At 44.5% G+C, this 25262-nt stretch overlaps 1 protein-coding gene across 1 annotated transcript in view; it reads right to left on the reverse strand.

The window, feature by feature from the left end:
- Nucleotides 1–21432: 21432 nt before the first annotated feature.
- COMMD4 (COMM domain containing 4) overlaps nucleotides 21433–25262 on the reverse strand; it is a 29456-nt gene continuing 25626 nt past the window's right edge. The window contains exon 8 of the mRNA XM_069222162.1: nucleotides 21433–24381. Within this exon, the coding sequence (XP_069078263.1) occupies nucleotides 24341–24381 (41 nt within the window). The 3' untranslated portion in view covers nucleotides 21433–24340. The remainder of the gene's footprint in view (nucleotides 24382–25262) is intronic.

Consider the following 25262-nt stretch of genomic DNA (forward strand, 5'->3'; position numbering starts at 1 on the left):
CCTCATAGACATGGTGAATTGGTGAATAAGTAGAACAGGGAGACATTGCATTTAATAGAGTTTGTTGGATCTACCTCGTGGAGGTGCTGAGACTTTTGGGGATTCAGCCCGTGGTTTCGATCATTGGTAATGGCAGATTACTGTAGCTCTACAGCCAGAATAAGACTGCAAGAAGAGATTCACTGATAGTGACATTAGGAAGGGGCGCGAGGCAGGCATCCCCGAATTACCCTTTGTTATATGAGTTTGGGTTTCAGGGCAAAGGAAAGGAGTTGGGAAACAAAGCCTGTAGTTGAAGAGATCGTGAATCCTTGGCACTGACTCTGCCTCATTAAAAGACCGTGTGGCTTGCTGGATGGGCTAAATTGGCTGCCACTAGGAGTAATAAGTTATCAACCTTCTGTAGGAAAGTACCATCTTGCCTGGCATGTTACCCCCCATATTTCACTGTATATATGTTGTTTTAGTCTATGTGTCACTGGGACCCTGCCAGGCAGGGCCCCAGTGCTCATAAGTATGTGCCCTGTATGTGTTCCCTGTGTGATGCCCAACTGTCTCACTGAGGCTCTGCTAACCAGAACCTCAGTGGTTATGCTCTCTCTCTGCTTTCCAAATTTGTCACTAACAGGCTAGTGACTAAATTTACCAATTCACATTGGCATAATGGTACACCCATATAATTCCCTAGTATATGGTACTGAGGTACCCCGGGTATTGGGGTTCCAGGAGATCCCTATGGGCTGCAGCATGTCTTTTGCCACCCATAGGGAGCTCTGCCAATTCTTACACAGGCCTGCCAGTGGAGCCTGAGTGAAATAAAGTCCAGGTTATTTCACAGCCATTTACCACTACACTTAAGTAACTTATAAGTCACCTATATATCTAACCTTCACCTGGTGAAGGTTAGGTGCAAAGTTACTTAGTGTGTGGGCACCCTGGCACTAGCCAAGGTGCCCCCACATTGTTCAGGGCAAATTCCCCGGACTTTGTGAGTGTGGGGACACCATTACACGCGTGCACTGTACATAGGTCACTACCTATGTACAGCGTCACAATGGTAACACCGAACATGGCCATGTAACATGTCTAAGATCATGGAATTGTCCCCCTAATGCCATTCTGGCATTGGGGGGACAATTCCATGATCTCCCAGGTCTCTAGCACAGAAACTGGGTACTGCCAAACTGCCTTTCCAGGGTCTCCACTGCAGCTGCTGCTGCCCACCCCTCAGACAGGTTTCTGCCCTCCTGAGTTCCAGGCAGCCCTGGCCCAGGAAGGCAGAACAAAGGATTTCCTCTGAGAGAGGGTGTAACACCCTCTCCCTTTGGAAATAGGTGTGAAGGCTGGGGAGGAGTAGCCTCCCCCAGCCTCTGGAAATGCTTTGATGGGCACAGATGGTGCCCATCTCTGCATAAGCCAGTCTACATCGGTTCAGGGATCCCCCAGCCCTGCTCTGGCATGAAACTGGACAAAGGAAAGGGGAGTGACCACTCCCCTGACCTGCACCTCCCAGGGGAGGTGCCCAGAGCTCCTCCAGTGTGTCCCAGACCTCTGCCATCTTGGAAACAGAGGTGCCTGTGGCACACTGGATTGCTCTGAGTGGACAGTGCCAGCAGGTGACGTCAGAGGCTCCTTCTGATAGGCTCTTACCTCTCTTGGTAGCCAATCCTCCTTCCTAGGTAGCCAAACCTCCTTTTCTGACTATTTAGGGTCTCTGCTTTGGGGATCTCACCAGATAACGAATGCAAGAGCTCATCAGAGTTCCTCTGCATCTCCCTCTTCACCTTCTGCCAAAGGATCGACCGCTGACTGCTCAGGACGCCTGCAAAACCACAACAAAGTAGCAAGACGACTACTAGCAACCTTGTATTGCTTCATCCTGCCGGCTTTCTCGACTGTTTCCAGGTGGTGCATGCCTTGGGGGTAGCCTGCCTCCTCTCTGCACCAGGAGCTCAGAAGAATTCTCCCGTGGGTCGACGGAATCTTCCCCCTGCAACCGCAGGCACCAAAAGACTGCATCACTGGTCCTCTGGGTCCCCTCTCAGCACGACGAGCGTGGTCCCTGGAACTCAGCAACTCTGTCCAAGTGACTCCCACAGTCCAGTGACTCTTCAGTCCAAGTTTGGTGGAGGTAAGTCCTTGCCTCCCCACGCTAGACTGCATTGCTGGATACCACTTGATTTGCAGCTGCTCCGGCTCCTGTGCACTCTTCCAGGATTTCCTTCGTGCACAGCCAAGCCTGGGTCCCCGACACTCTAACCTGCAGTGCACAACCTTCTGAGTTGTCCTCCGGCGTCGTGGGACTCCCTTTTGTGACTTCGGGTGGACTCCGGTTCACTTTTCTTCCAAGTGCCTGTTCAGGTACTTTTGCGGGTGCTGCCTGCTTCTGTGAGGGCTCCCTGAGTTGTTGGGCGCCCCCTCTGTCTCCTCCTCCAAGTGGCGACATCCTGGTCCCTCCTGGGCCACAGCAGCACCCAAAAACCTCTACCGCGACCCTTGCAGGTAGCAAGGCTTGTTTGCGGTCTTTCTGCGTGGGAACACCTCTACAAGCTTCATCGCGACATGGGACATCCATCCTCCAAAGGGGAAGTTCCTAGTCCTCTTCTTTCTTGCAGAACTCCTAGTTTCTTCCAACAGGTGGCAGCTTCCTTGCACCCTCAGCTGGCATTTCCTGGGCTCCTGCCCACTCTCGACACTGTCGCGACTATTGGACTTGGTCCCCTTGTCTTACAGGTACTCAGGTCCGGAAATCCACTGTTGTTGCATTGCTAGTGTTTGTTCTTCCTGCAGAATCCCCCTATCACGACTTCTATGCTCTCTGGGGGTAGTAGGTGCACTTTACACCTACCTTTCAGGGTCTTGGGGTGGGCTATTTTTCTAACCCTCACTGTTTTCTTACTGTCCCAGCGACCCTCTACACGCTCACATAGGTTTGGGGTCCATTCGTGGTTCGCATTCCACTTGTGGAGTATATGGTTTGTGTTGCGCCTATACCTATGTGCTCCTATTGCAATCTACTTTAATTTTACACTGCTTGCATTACTTTTCTTGCTATTACCTGCATAATTTTGGTTTGTGTACATATATCTTGTGTATATAACTTATCCTCATACTGAGGGTACTCAATGAGATACTTTTGGCATATTGTCATAAAAATAAAGTACCTTTATTTTTAGTACTTCTGTGTATTGTGTTTTCTTATGATATTGTGCATATGACACCAGTGGTATAGTAGGAGCTTTACATGTCTCCTAGTTCAGCCTAAGCTGCTTTGCCATAGCTACCTTCTATCAGTCTAAGCTGCTAGAAACACCTCTTCTACACTAATAAGGGATAACTGGACCTGACACAAGGTGTAAGTACGTCTGGTACACACTACAAGCCAGGCCAGCCTCCTACACCTTCTCATCATTGCCATCATTTTGGGTAGGTTGAAGCTCTGCACTGTATTAGAGCCAGACTTAAAAATAGCCTCCATCCTGTTGAAGTATTGCTGTAAAGACAGAGCAACTGAAGGGGATTTATTCTCCATAACTGCTTCTGCCTTTGTGACTACAGCGTGACATAGGGCAAACCTTAGTAGAAGAAGCACCTGAATCCAGAGCTGGAGCTGTAAGCGGAACCAGCACTGCTAGAGGCGATGTCAATGAAGGAATGCCAATCGAGGCCCATGGCACAGACATGGATGCTTGGCCTGGCCCCACAGGTGAAGCAGATTGGATTCATGTAGGGCCAGTCAGTGCCAGGAAAAGGTCCACCAGTGTGGGGCCCAAAGGCACTGCAGAGGGGGCCAACATGATTTTGAATTTCTGTAGCATTGCCTCTTTGAAGGCCTCTGCCTGCTACAAAGTCAATAATGTAGCGGGGAGTTTAGGTGCATTGGATCCAGGTTCGGCATCAGGTCTGAAGATGAAGGCAAAGCCAACATCTGGTTTCCGGAATGCAGAATATGGGACCTTTCCCAAGGTTGGGATCATCAGATGTCAAAGATCTATGCATACTTTTCCTATGCTACTTCTTCAACTTGCCCTCCTCAACTTTGCCTTTGACTTCCCTGATGAAGGCGATCTGGACCAGGATTGATCTTGTGACCTGCACCGGGATAGACCCCACTTTTTGTGCTTGGAGATGTAAAGGCTTTGGGCTGCAGTAGGTATAGAAGTTAAATACGCTTCTACAAACTAGGTCTGCTGCTGAACCCCGGTTTATTTACTAGATGTTGAAGCCATAGGCTTCTTTCCTGTTTGTGGGTTTATCCCTCCCTTTGGAGCATAGATGCATTACTAGTGCCTTTCCACTGCTGATTTATTTTTGGTGACACATTTTTCTTTGTGCTTAAACACTCTACTCAAGTGCAACTTTTTGAGTGGGCTCCCTCCTGTATTTCTCCCTCCTCTGTATTCCTCCTATCCTCCCTCCTTTCCTTCTGCTGTCTGTTACCACTCCTCCAACCTTCCTTCCTTACTTCCCTTCTGTTATCCGTGGTGTTGCCCTATCCATCCACCTACCCTACCTTTTATTGTTGTCCCCTCTTACTCAATCACCATTCTTCCCCTCCATTCTTTGTGGTGTTGCTCCCTCCACCAACTATTTTTCCTTTCTGCTGCCTGTGGAGTTGCCACCTCTCACCCACTTTCCCTTCAGTTGGCTGTCGTTTTAAACCGTTTCCCTTCTATTTTCCGTGGTGTTGCTCCCACCTACCCATTCGCCCTCCGTTTCTCTGTGGAGATACCGGCACTCATTTCCCTTCCCTTTTGTTTAACGTGGTGTTGCCTGTTCCCACATACCGCCCTTCCCTTCCATTGCCAGTGTTGCCTTCCCTCTGTCGTCCATGTTGCCCTCCCCACCTGCCATAATACAAAAAATGCTGTGATGCAGCCAGCGCAGGTCATGTCATAATGCTTTTTCCACACACCCTCTGTTGTCCATGTTGCCCCATCACGTACCGTCCCTTCATCAATATTGCCTCCTGCCCTGCCCTCCCTCCCGTCAGCAATACAGAAAAGCGGAATGACGCGGCCAGTGCTCTCTACTGTTATAGTACTTTTTTTTTTTTACTTTTAGCCATGCTGCTGTATAACATGGCTAAAACATTGACAAATAAATCCCTCAGGTACGCAAGACCTTTTGGCGTTGCCAGTGCTCGTTTAACATCCAACAGTTATACTTTTTATTGCTTGCACCCTCCATATATTTATCCGCTTGATGTTCTTCTCCAGTTCTTTACAGTTAAGATATAAGCCTTAAGTTTTGCCACTGTTTGTGATACAGCCTGCCTCCTATAAACGGATTAATAGGTCTCCTACAATCCACTGATTCTATAGTTTCCTTAGAGTAGTGTTTGGCCACGTCAGTGAGAAAGTACATCATTCCTTGGCTCTGCAACTCACATGCATTTAAACTCCACTTCCACCAGCCCTGCATCCTATCTGCAAGTGTCCTCATTAACGTATCTAACGAGGAGTGGTCTAGGATGCCTCTCGCAGGATATTTTTCCCCTAAACTGGGGCAGGTGTAGATTAAGCACAAAAGTAGTCAATTCTGGAAAATGACGTGGGCACCTTAATGAAACTAAATCTTCTATCTTCCCCATGCATACTCCTCCAGACATCTTTTAGGCCCAGTGTTATGAAAATCATTCCAAGACGTGTGTGATTTACTCCGTTTCACTGCTCACATATCTATTCATACCCTCACCAATTAAAATCTCCAACTGATATGGGAGTAGCATGAGAAGTGCTGCTAAAGCTCTGAGGAAATAAATAAATAGCGCCAAGCATGATATACTGTTTATCCAGCGTCACTTGCCTTAGGGTTTGTTAAGATCCAATGTCCACCACCACTTTGCCTACAATAACAGTGTTGACTTACTAAGTAGGACAGTGTCAGCTCAGCAACAATGTTGATTCACCATGGGTCATTTGCGAATACTTACATGTATTGCTTACTAGGGCCATGTGAGGGATACTGCTATAATTCCAATGGCTTTGGAAACACGAATTACCTGATCAGAATTATGAGATCTGCAGTAACTCAATGGATCTGTTGTGTTTTACCTAGAAAGGAGCCGAAATGTCGAGATGAAATGCGGCTGACATTCTAGATTCCTCTAGTAATTATTCATCTATTAGGGTACTCTCAGGGTACAATTTGTAATCTCCAGTAAATCTTCGTCAGCATGCTAGAAATAAGGTGCAGTCGTGGCTCGCACTTAACAGACGGGGCGGGGCGACGCGACACGCGAGCGTGGGGGGGAGATAACAAAATAAAAAAAAGATATTAAAAAAACACTTAGCTCCTCCATCCACTCTGCTCCGTCTCCTCATGGCTGCAGGCACAGGCTTTCAGTCTGCCCTGCGGCCAATCCTGACGCTGGATTGGCTGGGAACGCCCAGCCAGGGCGCTCCCAGGCAGACTGGGAGCCTGTGCAGGCTTTCTCCAGTGCTGGGATGGAGAGAGCCCTGTGCACATGTGTGGTTGGCCGGCCCAATACGGACGGCCAAACACACATGTGCTCTGAGAGGGAGTGCTCTGCACTACCTCTCAGTGCATGTCACCACTGTGGCCCCGCCCCTTTTCCCAAAATACGATCAGTTTATGATCCTGTTTTGGGAATAGGTTTGCAGCTGCCGCTTAGAGGACTACGGGGCATATTTATAATGCCCTAACGCAAACCTTGCGCCACATTAATGGCATTATTTTTTACATTACTGTGGCCCAACGAAGCCGAAATCCCCACGCTGTATTTACAGGGTGGTGCAATGCATGCATTGCACCACTCTGTAATCCTTTGCCAGCATCAGGCATAATGTATGCAAAAGGGCGTTCCCCCGTTACGGGAGCTGGAAAAATGGCATAAGGAAATCTATGGGATTTCCTTGCACCATTTTTTACTGTACTTTTAACCCCTGCTCAAGAGCAGGGGTTAAAAGGGGGCTTCCATTCTTTAGAATGGGGCCCTATTCTCTGCAGGAGTAGCACCAACATTTTGGCGCAACTCTTGCAGAGTACATCAATAGCGTCATGAGAAATTATGCTATTGCCCCCTACCCTGCGCCATGGTGCGCAGTATTTTAAATACAGCACACACATGGTGGCGGTCGGGGGGTGCCAAAGGGCGCAGGGAAAGTGGTGCTGCACTCGGTGCAGCGCCACTTTCCATAAATCTGCTCCTACATGTGATATTGTATTGTAATCGTATTTATATAGCGTTTACTACCCCTGACGAGGCGTCGAAGCGCTTTTCGATGAGTAGCACACTACTCCGGAACCCAACAAGAATTAGTGATGGATTAGTATTGTTTAATAATGAGTACAGTTTTAGTATTATTATGAGTTAATTTGAGCCGCGGATATGAGAGTTTGTTAGTTAGATTGACTGGAGTAATGGAGGGGTGGAGGAGGAAAGAAATCCAGAAGTGTTAATTGGGAGTATATCCTTCATTTACTCAACCCAAAGGCTTGGGATGAATAAAGGGGGGCGTAGGGGGAAGAGTATGTGGAAGGGTTAGGGAGAGCATAGTAGCAGGGTGAGATGAATGCAGGAGAATTTAGTAGGGTTGTGTGGGAGGTCACAGAGGTAGAGTGAGGTTTGGTGAGTTAGATGTGGAGGTGGAGGGAGGAGCTTAAGCAGAGATATTTAGGAGATGAAAGTGGTAGAAGGGATTTGGGATGAGTCAGAGTGAGAATGGAGGATAGTTTGATAGAGGCATGACATAAGAGTGATGAGTAGATAAGTGTGATAAGATGAGAGCAGGAGTTCATAGATATCTAGTATAACAACCCAAAAACCAGGAGCCATGCAATGATCCACGAACATGCCAAGCACAGAAACAACATATACACATACATACACATATATATATATATATATATATATACACACACACACAGACATGAATACACAAACATATGCACATACAATACATAATTAGAATCATGGGTAAAAAAAATACTTAGTCAGACAGGTTTAAAGAGTGTGTGTGTATTTTATTGTTATGACAGTAGCAATACATATTTTCCAAAGAAACTATAAATAAATAGAAATATACATATAATCTGAAAAAATATTTATCCACATAGGCATATGCAGTTCATAGTTGTTTGAAAAAGGTGGTTATAAAGGAAAGAGCCAACTCTTGAGTAGTTTTCTGAAGACAAGAAAGTTATCTGTGGCTCTTATAGTTGGGGGTAATGAATTCCATAGTTTGGCTGCTTGGACGGAGAAGGATGTACCACCTACAGTCTTTTTCTTGTATGATGGTGTTCTAAGGCGGGGTGCCAGTCTTGAGCCGAGGGTTCTTTGTTGGATGTATTTGGTAATTTTCTTTCTGATAAAAAGCGGTCCTGTTCCATGTATAGCTTTGTGGGTGATACAAAGCAGCTTGAAAGTGCATCTTCTGGCAACGGGTAACCAGTGTAGTGCTCTCAAGGCAGGGGAGATGTGGGCTTGCGGCTTTATATGTAGTAGTAGCCTGGCTGCGGAATTCTTGATACGTTGTAGTTTTTTCATAACAGATAGAGATGATCCATGGTAGAGGCTATTGGCATAATCCAGTTTGGATAGTACAAGTGAGATAGTAGCTTGCACCTTGTGTGGAAATCCGAGGTGGGGGAAGATGCGTAGTAAAGTCTTTAAGGTAATGAAGCTTGTGCGTGCTAATTTGTCTACTTGGGCATTCATAGTTAGCTTGGAATCCATGGTGATTCCTAGGTTTTTAACTTCCTTGGATAATTGAGGAGGTGGTCCGAGATCGTTAGGCCAGACACAAAGAGGGTCATACTTTTTCCAGTCACCACATATGAGTATTTCTGTTTTGGAGGTATTTAGTTTGAGATGGCTCCAGGTCATCCACTGATCAACGGCTCTGAGGCAACTGAAGATTTGTGAGTTTTCAATGTTTTTGGGGCCTTCTAATTTAAGTAGTATTTGTGTGTCATCTGCATAGTTGTAGCATGTGAGATGGAAATGATTGATCAGTTCTGGTAAAGATATCATGTAGATGTTGAAAAGCAAAGGTGAGACGATTGACCCTTGGGGGACCCCTGCTTTTGTGAGGTAGGGTTCGGACGAGAAGGGGGGGCGAGTGGATGATATTCGCTCTTTTTTGGAGATAGGAAGTAATCCAGTCGAGAGCAATCCCTTGTATGCCGGCTTCTTGGAGTCTTTGAGTTAGGGTGTCATGGTCAACCGTATCAAAGGCAGCTGAGAGGTCCAAGAGAAGTAGTGCAGCAACTCCAGTTCGGTCGACTGTGTTTTTAAGATCGTCCCAGATTGCCAGGAGTGCCGATTCAGTGCTTCTTCCTGGGCGGAATCCAGTTTGGAAGTCTGAAAGTATAGAATTATGTTCAATTAATTGTGACACCTGGGCGAATGCTGCTCTTTCTATCAATTTGCCCAGGAAAGGTCCATTTGTGATTGGTCTGTAGTTGTTGGGGTCTTGCGGGTCTAGGTTTGTTTTCTTTAATAATGGTCGTATGTATGCCTTTTTCAGGTCTGCAGGAAAAGTTCCTGAAGTTAAAGAGTTGTTGATGATTCTTCTTACAGGTGTGGCAGCAGACGTAGATAGCAGGATGTTCTTGAAGATTTGTGGTAGGCAAGGGTCAGAAGGGCAACCAGATATGTGCCTCTGGAGCACTTAGATGATCACCCTCATTTTATTGGAATCTTGGACTATTCCCATTTCAAGGCAAAAGACGAACAGAGCCTATTCAAAGAGTCAGGTTATAGTTCTTGTTTAATTTCAAGCAGACCAAACCTAGCACATAAAACGTGATGGGAGGAATGCTTGCAATATACCCAACCACCGGTAGTGGCTCAGGTAGCATTCTAAACCATGTCTTTTGCCCCGCATGCCACCTCAGTTCGGACAAAGCCATAAGAATATCAGTCTTGACAGTGCTCCAAGTGGAACAGTGTAGCCCAAACTGTCAGCACAGGTCACAAACAACCAAAGACAGGTTTAACCCTCATTGGGGCTTCACAGTCGGGTGTAGCTTGGTTTCAGCCCATCTGTGGTGACATGGTGTGCAGAGTAACTGGGATGTGGGCACAGGTTATTACTAGTGGCTGAGATTAATTAAAACATTCCATCCATTTCTTTTTTTTATACTTCTTATAACATCCAGGGCACTTCCACAGCACAAACATTGTTTCCAGGCCCAATCCACTACTCCATAAAACACCCTGAGCCACATGCATCTTTATTGTAGGCTCAAAACTGCCCTCCATCACAGAGTATGTGCCTATCACCACAATATTCTGAAACAAAACTTGAAATCTGGTCTGTGTTGTCACAGTTCCTTAGGTGGTACCCAGCACCACTTTTTAAATTTGGTTTGTGAAAGTGCTGCAGCAACCTAGAGGAATGAATCAGACGCCGGCCACTCATATTTTTTCAAAGGGAGCTCAGTCAAACTAGCAATTCCCAGCCAACAATGAATTATACCAAGTTGAATTCCTCAATATTCTTAATCTAGATTAATTAACAAGGCACATCAGTCAACAGCAATGAGTTCGGCCACGTAGCAACTGTTTAATCTTCAGTTCTCTCTAGCCGTTCCAATGTCTACAGCATCAACAAATAAGAATCACAGCTCAAATCTTTGCCATTCCCTCCAGCAATTATCAAGCTATAATGATTTTTAAAGTGAGACTAATCACCGGCCAGGGTATCCAGGCGCTTGCAGGTCCTGGGGCCTCATTCAAACAGCCAGGTCTTGAAGATGCTTCGTATTTACAGAAGTGAGGTGATGTCTGGAGATTAGTGAGAAGGTGGCACAAAAATGAGGGAAAGAAATCAAGGAGAAAGCAGTGAAAATGAGGGAAAAGCAAGGAAAAGGCACCCAAGAAGTGGGGGAAAAAGCAAGGAGAAAGCAATAAAAAGGGGAAAGCAGGGGGAGGGCTTACAAAAAACGTGAGGAAAAGCAAGGAAAAAGCAGTGAGAACGAGGGAAAATCAAGAAGAGACAAAAATGGAGGAAGAAGCAAGGAGAAAGCAGTGAGAATGAGGGAAAAGCAAGAAGAAGGTACTCAAATAGAGGGGAAAAGCAAGGAGAAGACAGGAGCAAGAGCGATGCAACAGCACGGGAGAGCAGGGCCAGGGACCTGCGCAATGATGTTGCATTGCGGCCTCCATTAAGTAGGTCCTTGAAGCGGGAGGGGAGCTGAGAGGCGGGGTTATCCAGGGAAAAACAGGCGGCATGCGGGAACAGCAATTAGGGAAAAGGAAGGAGAAAGTAGTAAAAATTAGGGAAAAGCAAGGAGAAGGCACACAAAAAAACGGAAAAGGAAGGAGAAAGCAGTGAAAACGAGAGAAAAGTAAGGAGAAAGCACACAGAAAAATGGAGACAAAGCAAGGAGAAAGTAAAAATGAGGGAAAAGCAAGGAGAAAGTATAAAAAAATTGGGGGGAGTAAGGAAGGAGAAAACAGTGAGAACAAGGGAAAAGCAAGAAGGCGGCACTCAAAAACCAGGGTTAAAAAGCAAGGAGAAAGCAGTGAGAACGAGGGAAAAGCAAGAAGAGGGCACAAAAAAACAGGGAAAAAAGCAAGGAAAAAGCAGTGAAAGGAAACAAAAAGCAAGGAGAAGGCACACAAAAACGGGGGGCAAAAGCAAGAACACAGTGAGAACAAGGGAAAAGCAAGCAGGCACACAAAAATGGGGGAAAAGCTAGGCGAAAGCAGTTAAAACAACTGAAAAGCAAGGAGCAGGTGCACAAAATTGGGTGAAAAAGCAAGGACGAAGCAGTGATAACGAGGGAAAAGCAAGGAGAAGGAAACCAAAATGGGGTAACATGCAAGGAGAAAGCAGTGAGAATGAGAGAAAAGCAAGAAGACACACAATAAATGGGGGAAAAAGCAAGGAGAAAGTAGTGGAAGTGAGAGAAAAGCAAGGAGCAGGCACACAAAAAAAAAAGAGGAGAAAAAGCAAGGAGAAAGTGAGAACAAGGGAAAAGGAAGAAGGCAACACAAAAAACGGGGGGAAAAACAAGAAGACAGTAGCAAGAGCGATGCAGCAGCTTTGAAAGAGCTGGGCCTGGAACCATTTTTCCTCTCATCATTTGTTAATTATCTCTTTTTAATGCCAAATGTGAGTTTAAAGAGGGGCTCTCCCCTCTACCTGCTATCTGCACCATCTGATTGGGTTTTCTGTCATGTGCGAGGTGGAGGGGGGCTGGTAATGGAAGCTGGAACATACAGCATTTCCTCTGCAAAGCTGTCTCCTGTTTGGTTCAGTTACCTGCAAATCAGCCAGCCAGTTCCACACCTGCTTGAAACTCAACAATTACACTTTTTTCTTCTTCACTGTACTTAGATCTCATATACTTTAGATCAAAGGCCCTGCCCTTTTTCTTGATAGTACCAAATGTTCCTCTTAATTATTGCTTGTGTGAAGGAGGGTAAAGATTAATACTTTGCTGTTTGAAAGAGTGGACCATTCTTGCCACTCGTGGTAAATGGTTCACGTCCCGAAACATGCACTTGTTACTGGGAACCAATAATGTCAAGTGGGGCCTTTTACATCTGATGTCGCAGACCCATAATTGAGCAACAAATACACACTTTTAGCACTTGATTCCCTAGTTGAAAAAGCAGTTTGATTGAAGGCATATGGATGTGAAAATATCAAGTACAAAATTATTTCCTACAAAAACTATCTTAGCCAGAATACTAACCACCATGATATTTTGAAGTTAAATAAACATGGTTAAGTTCCTACCATGAAAGGCAGGAGGCCAATATTCCCCTGCAGGTAACAGGAAAAAGGGCCAGTCCTCACATCTAAAATCAATTGCTGCCAGTACTGGTGAGGAGGCAGTAGTCACTCTCAATTGCTGCCAGTACTGGTGAGGAGGCAGTAGTCACTCTCAACAAATCAATCAATCAACCAACCAATCAATCTGGATTTATGGAGCGCACTTATCACCCTTGAAGGTATCCAGGAGCTTATGCTGTGGGTTCAGCTGGAGGACTCAGGTCGAAGAGCCAGGTCTGAAGCTGTCTCCTGAACTCTAGGGTGGGGGGGGAGGCCCTCAGATGGATGAGGAGAGTGTTCCATGTCTTTGCAGCCAAGTAGGAGAAAGCTTGTCCTCCCTGGTTGCTTTTGCAGATGCGGGGGTGTTGGCGAGGCAGAGGGAAGAGGATCAGAGGTTTCTGATGGGTTGGTGAAAGTTCAGGCGGTGGTTTAAGCAGGGCGGTCCTTGGTTGTGTAGTGCTTTGTAGGAGAGAATCAACAAACTGAATTGGCATTGTCTGTGTATAGGGAGCCAGGGGAGGTTTCTAAAGTGTGAGAATGCATACATGCGTCTTGGGAGGTCGAATATGAGCCTTGCTGCTGTGTTCTGAATGGTCTGGAGTTTCTTAGTGAGTAGTGTCATGAGTCCTGCTTAGAGGATGTAGTCCAAGTGGCTCCTGAAGAGGGCCTGTGTGATGGTGCATCTGGTGTAGTTGGTGAGCCATTTGAAGATCTTGCATGAGAAGCGGAGGGTGCAATAGCAGGCAGTGGAGACTGCGCTGACCTGCTTCTTCATGCTTAGTTTGTTATTGATGATGACCCCTCGGATGCGGGCGTGCCCTGTCGGAGTGGGTGGGGGCCTAAGGTCTGATGGCCATCAGGAGTTTTCCGAGGAAGCTGTGCAGTTTTCAAGTAGCAGTACTTCGGTGTTCTCAATGCTCAGCTTGAGGCAGCTCTTCCTCATCCAGTTGGCTATGCTGTTCATTGAGAGTTGAAAGTTGGTCTTGGACTTGGTGTGGTCTTTGGTTAGCGAGTGGGGGAGCTGTGTCTAGAAAATGTTCAGTCTGTGGTTTCTTACGATATTGCCTGGGAGGGGTCATGTAGGCATTCAATAAGGTCGGGCTGAGGGAGGATCCATGAGGTCCTCCACAGATGATGGGCTTAGTTTACGAGGTGGATTGTTTGTGTCCTGCTGGAGAAAAGGGAAGCCATCCACTTCAGGGCATCTCCTTGGATGCCAATCTGATGGAGTCTCTTTAGTGGGTTGGGGTGGGAGACTGTGTCCAATGCCACTGAGTGGTCCAATAGGATGAGGGCGGCTGATGGTCCTGATATCGTCTGTGGCGGCAGTCAGTGCAGTTTCTGTGCTGTGATTGGGTCAGATTCCAACGGATAGGTGCACTTGATGTGGCCCCCCACTCTAGATCTCAATCCGTGCCACTGATCATCGCTGTACATGCATGATTTTTGAGTGCGCTTAGGCAAACAAATCAACAAAACCCCCACAAGGTTTGGAAACCTGCCATGTGGAAATTAATACAGCAGTGCTTGTTTAACCGAGCCATGGATGGAATTTTCCTGTTGTAACACTTGCAAGATGGCATCTTGAACACTGTTGTTTAGGAGAAGGGAGTCCGATGGCAGAGGTGAAAACAGGGCTCTATGCATAAATTTCACAGATAAGACAGTCCCTTCGGCTCTAGCATCTTCATCAGCCATTCTTCAATAAAGAAGTTCCACTCTTGGACTCTAAGCCTTTTCAAAGATTACCGGAAAGCAAATATTGTAGCAGTGAATCCCCCTTTGCATCTTACACTCCCTGGGACAAGAACCATCGTTCATGTGTTGAGTACCTTCCTCAAATATATCATAGGATCCCATTTTATGAGTCCCCACTCTTTCAGGGTTCTTCCTATTGGCAGTTCTCAACAGATTTGTTTGCGTTCACAGTTTATATTTTATGTTGCAGGATTTTGTCTAGAGTATTCACAGCTGTCAACACTTTACTATCTAGTGTCCCCTTGGGTGTTTGACTTATTGACCTGCAGGGTTTTTGTGCATCTTTCTCTGCCAATGATAGATGTTGCTGAAGAAAAGAAAAATGTGATTGGTTGAATGGCTGAATTAATCTCAGCCCTGGTAAACTCAGTCAGTTGTTCTTTTGCCCATACTGCCACCTCAAGAGCCCACCATATACAAAACAGTCTTAGTCCTGCTTCAGTGGGAGCTGATCAGCCAGAACTGCCAGGCTAGGTCTCCTATGAACAGGTATACAAGCATCCCAGATTAGTTTCATCACCTTGCCCATCATCACATTCCTGCATTTGTCAACTTATGTTATTTGGGTTTGTTCACCTGTCACCATATCCAGTAAGGTCTCTATGCCACAGCTTATACTGAGTATAGGCCACATTCATCTGTTCTTAAACTAGCAGGTACAACCGTGCCATACATCACGTTGTTTTCTTCATTTGCGGAACTGCTGGTTCTTCACAATGTATTTTATCGACAACCTGCTTGGGGGCACCAATTTCAATGAAGACTCCTGAGCAGCTTATTCATTGTTCTTCCTCTTCATCCAAGACTACTATTTTTAAGTTAGAGGCAGGCACAGCTCAAGGAATTGTGTGGTCACACTAGCCTCCTTTACCTCTCAGCATATGGTTCAGCCCCTGGACTTAGCTGGTTATACATCTACTGCCTCACCAACGTCATCAGTCTTTTCTGCTTTGCCAGCAACTACTATGCCTTGACTCTAACCAAGGGCTTAGTTCAGCCCCATCACCTGCATCATTGCCTCCAGTGTCTCTGTTTGTGCACTCCGTCACCATAGACTGGCATTTTGAAAACGACTTCTCATTTCACAATAGCTTTTGCAAAATCAGTTAGTGTTTTGCCATCTTCTTTTGTGCAACTTATATTAGCCTCTTCCCATACATGAGGAAAAACCAGTAGACACTTTCTGCGATATGTCCCTTGCATATTCTCCATTCATATTACATAATCTACTGTACACACAAGGTGGGAGCCTGGCATCCCTTTTAGCCATAGGGAAAGGAATTTGATGCTTTAAATCATTAATTAAATCCCACAATTTGTGATGACATAAGAGGTATGGTATACTGCACCAGTACCTACCCTTACTAAAGACCCTCCAGGTATAAGCCTATGGGGCTAACTAATTCACTACTGCATTCTCATAGAGAAATGCTTATGTAAGTTGCACATAGGCATTATAACTAAAACCACAGCTGCCATGCAATTCATCAACAGCTTTTATGCTATGCTTCTTATCAAACCATCAGTAGATGCCATGTCCGCCTGCGTAGCAAAAGGTTCAAGTGAGTCCAGTAACTGGTTACTGGCTGGGTTACCATTCCATTGCTGCTAGGAATCCATAGTAACTAGGTACTAAAATCTTATACAAAGAAAACATTAGAGTGGTGTAACAGCATGTATTGGGTTAATGCTTAGAGACCAATCTGAATTGATCCCTAAGTAGAATGACTTTCGATACAAAACTCTTATCACCTTGTCTCTCCCGTGAGCAAGAAGAGAACCATCTCTATGTGCCCATGTGCTGTGTCCGTTCCAAGGACATTTTCCCTTCGATAAGCCAGTGGCCCAGTCATGTTGGCTGTACTGAATTATGTGGGGAAATTTCACATAGCTTAGCAGATTTTATGATAGTTTGCTAAGTAACCATAAGGTTATTTTTTATTATTCTCTCCGTTTCTGTTTGCATTTGCTACTGTATTATAATCACGAGAATTCTGATTTATATATTCCACAATAGGTTATAATATTATAAATCCTCAATAATGAGAGAGGAAAAGGGATTGTGTGAAAATGTTTTTTGATTTGCTTTGAATTGATTAGATAAGGAAAGGGTCTGGGAATTGGTTACACCTCTTAGGAATTCTGCTGTGTCCAAATATCTCACCTAAAATGTGTATTCGCCAACATGAGTGTTGTGAGATATCCTTTTTCTTTCTCCGTCTAAAACACGGGGCATAACACACTACCTTTTGTAAGGTCATAAAGTCTCTTCATTCCTTCTTTTATTACCATCCTGTCCATTCTCTAAAACACTTGAAAGGGGGTAAGAAGGAGAAAAGAAAAAAAGAACAACCAAAACGTACAATGTCCTGCTTAAACAATAGAGTTGTCCCCTGACTTTGACAGATTATAGAAGCGCGTGTCCAGTCAGCACTGATAGGTTACACTAAGATTAAAGACTCAATTCTCAGACAGCAGTTGTATATTGTTACAATAAGGTCAACATAGATCATTAAATACCTTACAAAATTATGAATAACGTGGAACCAAACAACAAGAGCCCTTTGTGACCAAGCAGATGACCCCATAGCTTTAGCAGTAATTCCAATTCAACATAAATGATCAGTTATGAAACATCAACTGGGTTGATTTGGCCAATATGCTACAATTGTCCAACCATACCAGCTTGTCATTTTCTGAAAACCCTTGTCTTGAGGGGTTTCAACAGTACGAGAGTTACAACTCAGTATACATCTACATATGTAGACTTGCTCAGAATCAGCGGACACAGTGGATCGAGAGGGTGTATAGGACTAGGCAGCAACATATTTACAGCTTCTGCTTATCTCTTTCCTGTTCTAATCTTCTCTATTCGTCCTACTGGCTCAGGATATCAAGCATAGACGTAATGAAAAGAGATAGCAATGACCTGGAGAAGAATTTGCTAGTGCAGAGATTGGCTCCATTCAGCATCCCTAGTGCTGGCAGTCTTGCTGTTCCATTACAGACATAGGGGGTCATTCGGACCCTGGCGGTCCATGACCGCCAGGGCCGGGGACCACGGAAGCACCGCCAACAGGCTGGCGGTGCTTCCAGGGCCATTCTGACCGCGGCGGTAAAGCCGCGGTCAGAAAAGGGGAACCGTCGGTTAGCGCCGCCATGGGGATTCCGACCCCCTTCCCGCCAGCCTGTTTCTGGCGGTTTACACCGCCAGAACCAGGATGGCGGGAACGGGTGTCGTGGGGCCCCTGGGGGCCCCATGAAGATTTTCACTGTCTGCTTTGCAGACAGTGAAAATCGCGACGGGTGCTACTGCACCCGTCGCACCCCTGCAACACCGCCGGCTCCATTCGGAGCCGGCTTCTATGTTGCAGGGGCTTTCCCGCTGGGCCGGCGGGCGGCCTATTGGCGGCCGCCCGCCGGCCCAGCGGGAAAGCCAGAATGGCATTCGTGGTCTCCTGACCGCAGAGTGGCCATTTGGCGGTGACCGCATGACCGCCATAAGCACTACAGGCCTCATTTACAAGAACAGATGCATCGCTGCATTTCGTCAGCGATGGATCAAAATTTCCTGCGGTGCGTCAATACAGGCCACGGATGCATCATATTTACAATATGAAGCACCATGGCATAAGGGCCAAATGATGCGTCAGAAATTCTGATGCATTAGTGGGAATTTTGCTGCAACGTTTCAACCTCAAGAGTGGCGCATTGCTGAAGTTGTAGTTTACAACTGACAGAACTTCAGCAATGCGTAAAAAATCTGAGACGATGTGTCAGTTCTGACTGTTGCAAGTAGCCTATTGTATGGGAACCAATGTAAAAGACTGTAAAATGGTGGGATAACACATTGTACACTGTTACACTGGTCCTGGAAGTAATGTATGCAGTATGGCTATGTGACACATTACAGTGGGCATAGTCTACTTATGTGTATTAGAGACCTGAGTATGTGTGATATAGTGAGTGACAGTGCAATGTGAGTAAATGCAAGTATATGTGTAGTGTTAAGTGGCAATACATGTATTACCTACCTTATGTGTGTACTTACCTGTTGTCCTTCAGAGTACGCTGGCCTGGACTTGGGGACCCATTCCTCCTTAGAGAAGGTAAAAATCCTGGCCTGTACCTTACATGAAGTACACAATGTCACATTGCCTTGCTGAACTGGATGATGATATCATAGGTGCCATGGTCCTAGGGTGGTCAAGGGATCCTACAACATGATTGTCACATGTGTAGACCTACTACTAGTAGAGGGGATGTGATTTAATAACTTACTCCAGTGTGTAAAGTGACTTTAGCTGGTCAGGTTCCTATTGAAACGCCACTGCAATATTTCCTACACCTGGGTTGAAGAGACAGGAATTTTGATGCATTCCAGGCTTAGTGCGACATATCTCAAAGATGCGTCACACATTGAAAAACTTGTAAATATCACTGCGTCACTTTTAAGTGGGTTTTTACGAAGTAATGCCTACCCTGCATACATTATAAATTGCGTGGTGCAGCCAGTTGTAGCACAGGTATTTTTTCACACAGGCCTACAAAAACTGATGCGTTGGGCCTAATGCATCATATTATAAATATGAGGCAATATGCAGCAGAGAATGCGCCACCGATGTGTAAAAAAAAAAAAAACTGACGCAATGGTAGAGCAAGCTCCTTCTAAATAAGCTCCTACATGTACAAGGAGGGCGACATCCACCAAATGCAGTGCACTCCAAAGCAAGCCAGCAATTAACTAGATGGTCTGTGCTTCGGATAGAAGTACTTCAAATCAATGAACAGTTACACTGCAGTAAAAAAAAAATGGTACATGAGATGCTCTTCAGAAGAGTGGAGAAACCTACATCTTTAGTGGACACAATAGCGTAGCCAGTTGCCGGCTAGTGGAGGTAATCTTGCAAGTTTTCTCTGTTAACAAGAAAGCTGTGGGTTCCAGCAGCTTTTACCACGAATGATAAAATTCTCATCTATCTATATGAGGCCCTCTCATTAAAGTGATGAAGAGATCCTAACAAGGAGGGACTGGAAGTGGGGAATACATACAGTGCCACAGCTGGACTTTATGAGTGGGTCAAGGTTAACCATTGCCATAAATAAGGATCGCAGTCCAAGCCCCTTATTATTTATAGTTTGGATTTAACGGTACCGAATAACGAATACAAACAGTGGCCTCTGCTTTTTAGGAGTGGATTACAGGTGGCCCGTAATTCCCATGGACTGGTTAACTGAAGCTACTGGGCTCCTCAGAACTATAAGTTTTGTTTTTTCACAAGGAGCTCAGCAACCAAAATGTCTGCGTGAATCTACAGGTTAAACATATGGGAATCAGCATGGAATAACAGAAACTCGCATTTTATTTCCCAAAAACTGTAATCCCTGTTATTTCCACACACCCAGATTTACCAGGACTCAGGTGATAGTAACTGTGGTAATTTTAACAGGCCACTGGTAATGAGGTCTTCAGTCTCTAGCTAGACGGTAATGGTAAATCCAGTAAATTTAAAACGCCGCTCATAATGAGGTCTTCAGTCTCTAGCCTGACTGATGCTAACACTTTGAATGCCCCTACACAGACTGACATCATTAACATAACTTTCATTAACGTGAGATCAGCTCTGACTCATGCGTACATTCCGCTTAACTATCTGGAAGACAGGATATTGACAATCTGCCAAATCACACAAACATTCTAAAGATGATATTAACTTCATCTCACACAATACTATGTTTAGCATGGTGGCAACTTTTATGTATACTTCTGGCCATAAAACTACCTGTACCGTGGTGGCACAGTGTGCCCCCCTTGGCACAGAGTCTTACTTCGACAAGGATTTTGTAGTTATACAATTTCCTCATAGGTTTCAACAGACAACCTTACATTGTGTGCTAATCAAGACGATAACCATAAGGTGCTGTCCTTGTTGAGCACTTAAAGACAGGTACTCACAATAAGGGTTACATGGCTGACAGAGTGTGAATATTTATTAGACTCCTAATAAAAACGCTTCTTTGGCGAACGTTTTTTTGAGCCGACATAGCCAACTTCTTGTTGATTGCCCAAATGCGTCACTAGGTTCTACTGGTGCAAAACTCAGAAATACATTCTCAAACATCTGCAGCCAGAATGAGTGGAACATTGCTGAAATCTTGGCCAATACAACTCTGGAGTCGGAGGGCCAGCTGGCAGTGGCACCTTGTTAGCCATTACCAAGGAGCTGTTTTTCTTAAAAATGCTGCTAGTCAAATAAGACTTTCCCCCCAAAAGAGCATACAGAAGTATGGGACCTAAAGTCTAAATAGCGTTTTCTGCAACTGAGTGACGAAAATGTAAAGCCCACTCAAACAAAGATGCGGCTGCTTTTGGCCATAAATGACTGTAGGATTGCCAGAGAAGAAACTAAATTATGTTATTTCTCCATTAGGCTAACAGAAGCAGAAAATATTCCACAGATTTGTTTTTTTAAACACGAAATAAGTGACATAGATTAATCTCTGTACCCCAAGTTCAATTTCCTGTGAGAAGATGCCTAATGAAGTTAACGATTAAATCTTCTGTATATAGGAAAGCATCCTTTGTGAGCTGAGGAGTCATACGCACACAGGAAACAGAAACAAGTCACCCACTGAGCAGCCCAAGCCTCCTCTGCTGGGCTTTGAAAGCTTCACCAGTGCTGGCATTCTCATTTAAACCAGTCTCCGTGAGGAAAGTAAAAAATAAGGTTTATGAACATTTTAACCCCTGCTTTATTGATAATAATCTCCCCAACTGCCTTAAGCGGGCTTGGATTACTCCACTCCTAAAAAATCCATCTGCTGATCCTCTTGATCAAGCGACAAACCATCATACTGCATGTGCACCGTCCCTTGCCAAGGTTATTGAGAATGCAGTAACATAACTTCTCACACGGGGTCTGGAATCAAATGCATTTAGTGGACAGTCAGTCAGAAATCAGGGGCTGCCGTGGTACAGACTGTGCTTCCTGATGCAAGAGAACAGTTGCTCTGGTTGGCGACAGGAGTTCAGTTGCGGTTGCTGTTTTAGTTTTGCCAGACCTGCATTTGACAGTTTTCACCAGGGAATCCTGCTAGACAGGCTGCAAGAGTAAACTGGCAAGGATTACAATTCTATTAGTCAATTCAGATCTTTTCTCAAGAATAAAAAGATGTATGTGTACTGTGGTGACTGCATGGCACTCTACTCCTTGGTGAATTGTAACATCCCATAAGGCTTTCCCCAATCCTTTTCAAAGCCCATTTGCAGCCACTATATAAAGAGTTAGCAGATTAAATGGATGTGGGGGGATCCAAATCAACGCAGATGACTCAACTGTTCTTTTCATCATGGCTGATACTGATAGATACATCTGAGAGAGTAACACCAGTGGAGGTTTGAAGAACCGGATAGCACCCTTTATGAAACTAAACTCTCTTAGATTCATTTTTTGATTGCATTAACATCTAACTTTGGATGAACAGGTTAGTTCTTTGGTGCACTTAAAACAAAGAGCAGTTGGTTTTAAACGATTGAAAACAGGTTGCTAGGGTAGTGGCAGACATGACCAGAAGTGATCTTATCTTGTCCACCTTGACACATCTTCAATGTTTTCCTTTTGGAGCCAGGCTCAGGTTGAGGGTACTGGTGTATATATTTGTAATTCTTTGCAAAGCATGTTTCATAGCATTAGCAAGTAAAGGTCTTGTGGGATGTTTGTAATAAGACTTTGATATTTGTGCATGAGGGTTTCAAAATGAAATCACTGTTTGAAAACCAAGGTAATAGGGAAAGCATCTTCTGGAACGAGCACTCACTGCCACTGAAGCAGCCTCCAGACTAAAGAAGACATTGCAATCCTCTTTATTTTCACCACCGCAGGTTGTTTTGGCTGTTGCTTGTGCAGTTTCTTAGGTTTAGTGTCTTACAAATCTATGTACTCATTAATTGATTATTGGGTGCATTCTAGTATGGACATAGTGTCAGTGAATATTAATGTCCAAAAACAGCCAGACAGGGTCTCTTGGTGATCTTCCGACTACTACTGGATGAAGCAGCCGGGATGGCCTGTTTGACAGGCAGCACCTTACTGTTGATTTATACAGCAGGACTGTCGCACAGTTGGGGGCGGGGGGGGCATAGGGGATTATCAATAATAGTTCGATTTGGGATTTATCAGTCCTAAGAGGTCTCTAAATAATGTAATGCAAACCCTAGTGCTATAATCCATTACATCTTATTCAACTAAAAACATTAATTAGTAATTTCTACTAGTCCAAGGTATGATCCAATGTGGTCGTTATACTGCAATATTGCACCATGATGAGAAGTTCGACACATTTTATGCCTAGGTCAACAGGGTGTTTACAGAAAAAGGCATTCACAGTCCTGACATATTGTAACTACAGGTCATGTTACATTGAGACGGACAGGTACATACTGCGCTTTTAGTTTACCACTAACAATACGGAGAACTGCAGACTTTGAATGGTCTTGCAATTTAGTAGCAGCGGTATCAAGTCAGGAAGTGACAATGATGCTCTTTGGTAGCACATAGAGCTATAGCTGCAATTAGGAACTAAAACAAAAAAAGGTGCTGCCACCACTGATTATATAATTCCCTAGGGACAAGATGGATGATCTTAAAGTTACGATATGAGGACACTGACTTATCAGTACCATCTACTGGGTCACCAAGGAGTCTTTTTTCGATATTACAATAGAAGTTCATCAAATTTAAATTCCAGCCAGGGCTTCTTGCTCTGGCCAGTATTAGTAAATATCAATTATGACTTCAGTATGAATTAGAGCACTGCATATATGAAAGATCTATTTTCCTGGATTAATTCTAGCCCAGACCACGTGTTACTGGAAGGAAGTACTTTTTCTCATAACAACATAATTGCAAGTCACTCAATGTTAATGTCTTTGAGGAATTCTGTGATCCGGGGCACAGTGGATGACGTATAAAGAGATGTTGGCAGACAAGATTAGACAAGACTGAAGCTATGAAAATGTGATAAAGAGCTAACTCCTGACCTAAGTGCTGACTTGCAACTGCTGGAATGATCAAAACGGATGCCAGAGAAGTCAATTCAGAAACCTCGCAGATGAGCAGAGGTGTCTGTCAAAAGGGTTTATATTTTGTATTAATTGAATTTCAGGTGGTAGCTACCATCCTCTTATTAAAAAAAATAAGTCTCGAACGCTGAACCTGCTATGAGTGCGAGAGTTCATCACCATAAGTTTTTGTAAAATATTGGGTTCTGATAGTTACAATGATAAGAGCATCTATCAGTCATTGGAGGGAAGACTTTGAGAATGGCAGTTTGAACTGCCAGATCTTTATCACAACAGCTGTGCACTTGAAAGTCCACAACACTCGTCATTTGTACGACGGAAGGAACTCATGGGACAGTTAGGTCTCCCTATTCTGGAAAAAAGGGCCTTACCAAAGCAGATTGATAGAACTCTACTCATAGGAATGAAAAACGCAAGGATGCAGATGTGATTCCCTGTCAAGGAGCAGTTTGCATGCAGAAGTGCAGGGATGAGGAGCCTCGCAAAGTAGATACCCAAATGTTGAGAAATTTAAGAAGATACGACAGACAATGAAGCAAATTAATTCCACCAATGTGCAATGCCTTCCTGTTAACGAAGTTCTGGATGTAGAGATTTGATTAACAAATGGTGTTGTGAAATGACTAAGGATGCCCAGCAGATAAAGCTGGTCCCAACTGATAGCTCTGCTTTGCTTCTTGAAGATGCTGCACACATGTTGAACCAGGAAACAAGGCTAGGCTGTGGTACGAGTTGTATGTTTCCTTCAATTCAGGGAGTTCATCATCTCCTGGGCCTGCTTCAACTCTGAAACAGAAAATAAGACATAAGTAAAATGGGAGATGGTATCCTGGCCAAAGATAAATCCTACACCTAAGGCAATAATGAATGACGGTGCCCATCAGGGAATCAATAAATATGTCTTGTGCTGCAACACTATAGATTGCACTTCTTCTCCAGAACAATCTTTGCTCAGACTCTATGGTTAGTACAGGTTTCTGCCTACAACCTTTTTTTTTACATTTATTTACCAACTTTACACTCATTACTTCTACGGAAGGGTGGATTAATATATTAAAACACATTGTGTAAAAACGTATATTACTCCTCTGCCTTAAGCCTGCCACTCCATCCAGGATGCACTACACGACTTTTCTGTAGAAAGACACAGACAAGAATAGGCTTATCTTCTCTATTCCTGTCTGTGATATTTAAAAAGTGCATACCGTATATTGACGCATACCCTCTAGACCACATAGGTTTAGTACATTATTTAAAAATTGGCGGATGGTCTACAAACACACTGTAACATTGAAGTCCCCACCTCTGCTCTCAGCAAAATACCTTCAATATTATTGAAAGAAATGCCCACTGGTGAGGATCTTTTCACTAAAAGTGCTTACACTGGTATGGCGGGAGCACTTTCTGTTCAAAGTTACTGTTGTTCGACAACTAAGTCGTGGCTAAGTTACCTTTTATCTTTCTTGAGTTACTCCTGAGTGAATGCTGAAATTAGGTTTCCTATCTTACAGAGCCTTTATGAGTTTATTTTTAGTTTGGAAACGTATAAAAAACAACAGATGTCAAAATGTGTTATAAGATTTATCAAACAGGATGTAGTGGCCAGCACCATAATGCAGGTTATGTGATTCTTTGAGTTTCTTCTACTGCTGCATATATATGTGGCA

Source organism: Pleurodeles waltl, chromosome 3_1 (assembly GCF_031143425.1).
Source record: "Pleurodeles waltl isolate 20211129_DDA chromosome 3_1, aPleWal1.hap1.20221129, whole genome shotgun sequence".
NCBI lineage: Eukaryota > Metazoa > Chordata > Amphibia > Caudata > Salamandridae > Pleurodeles > Pleurodeles waltl.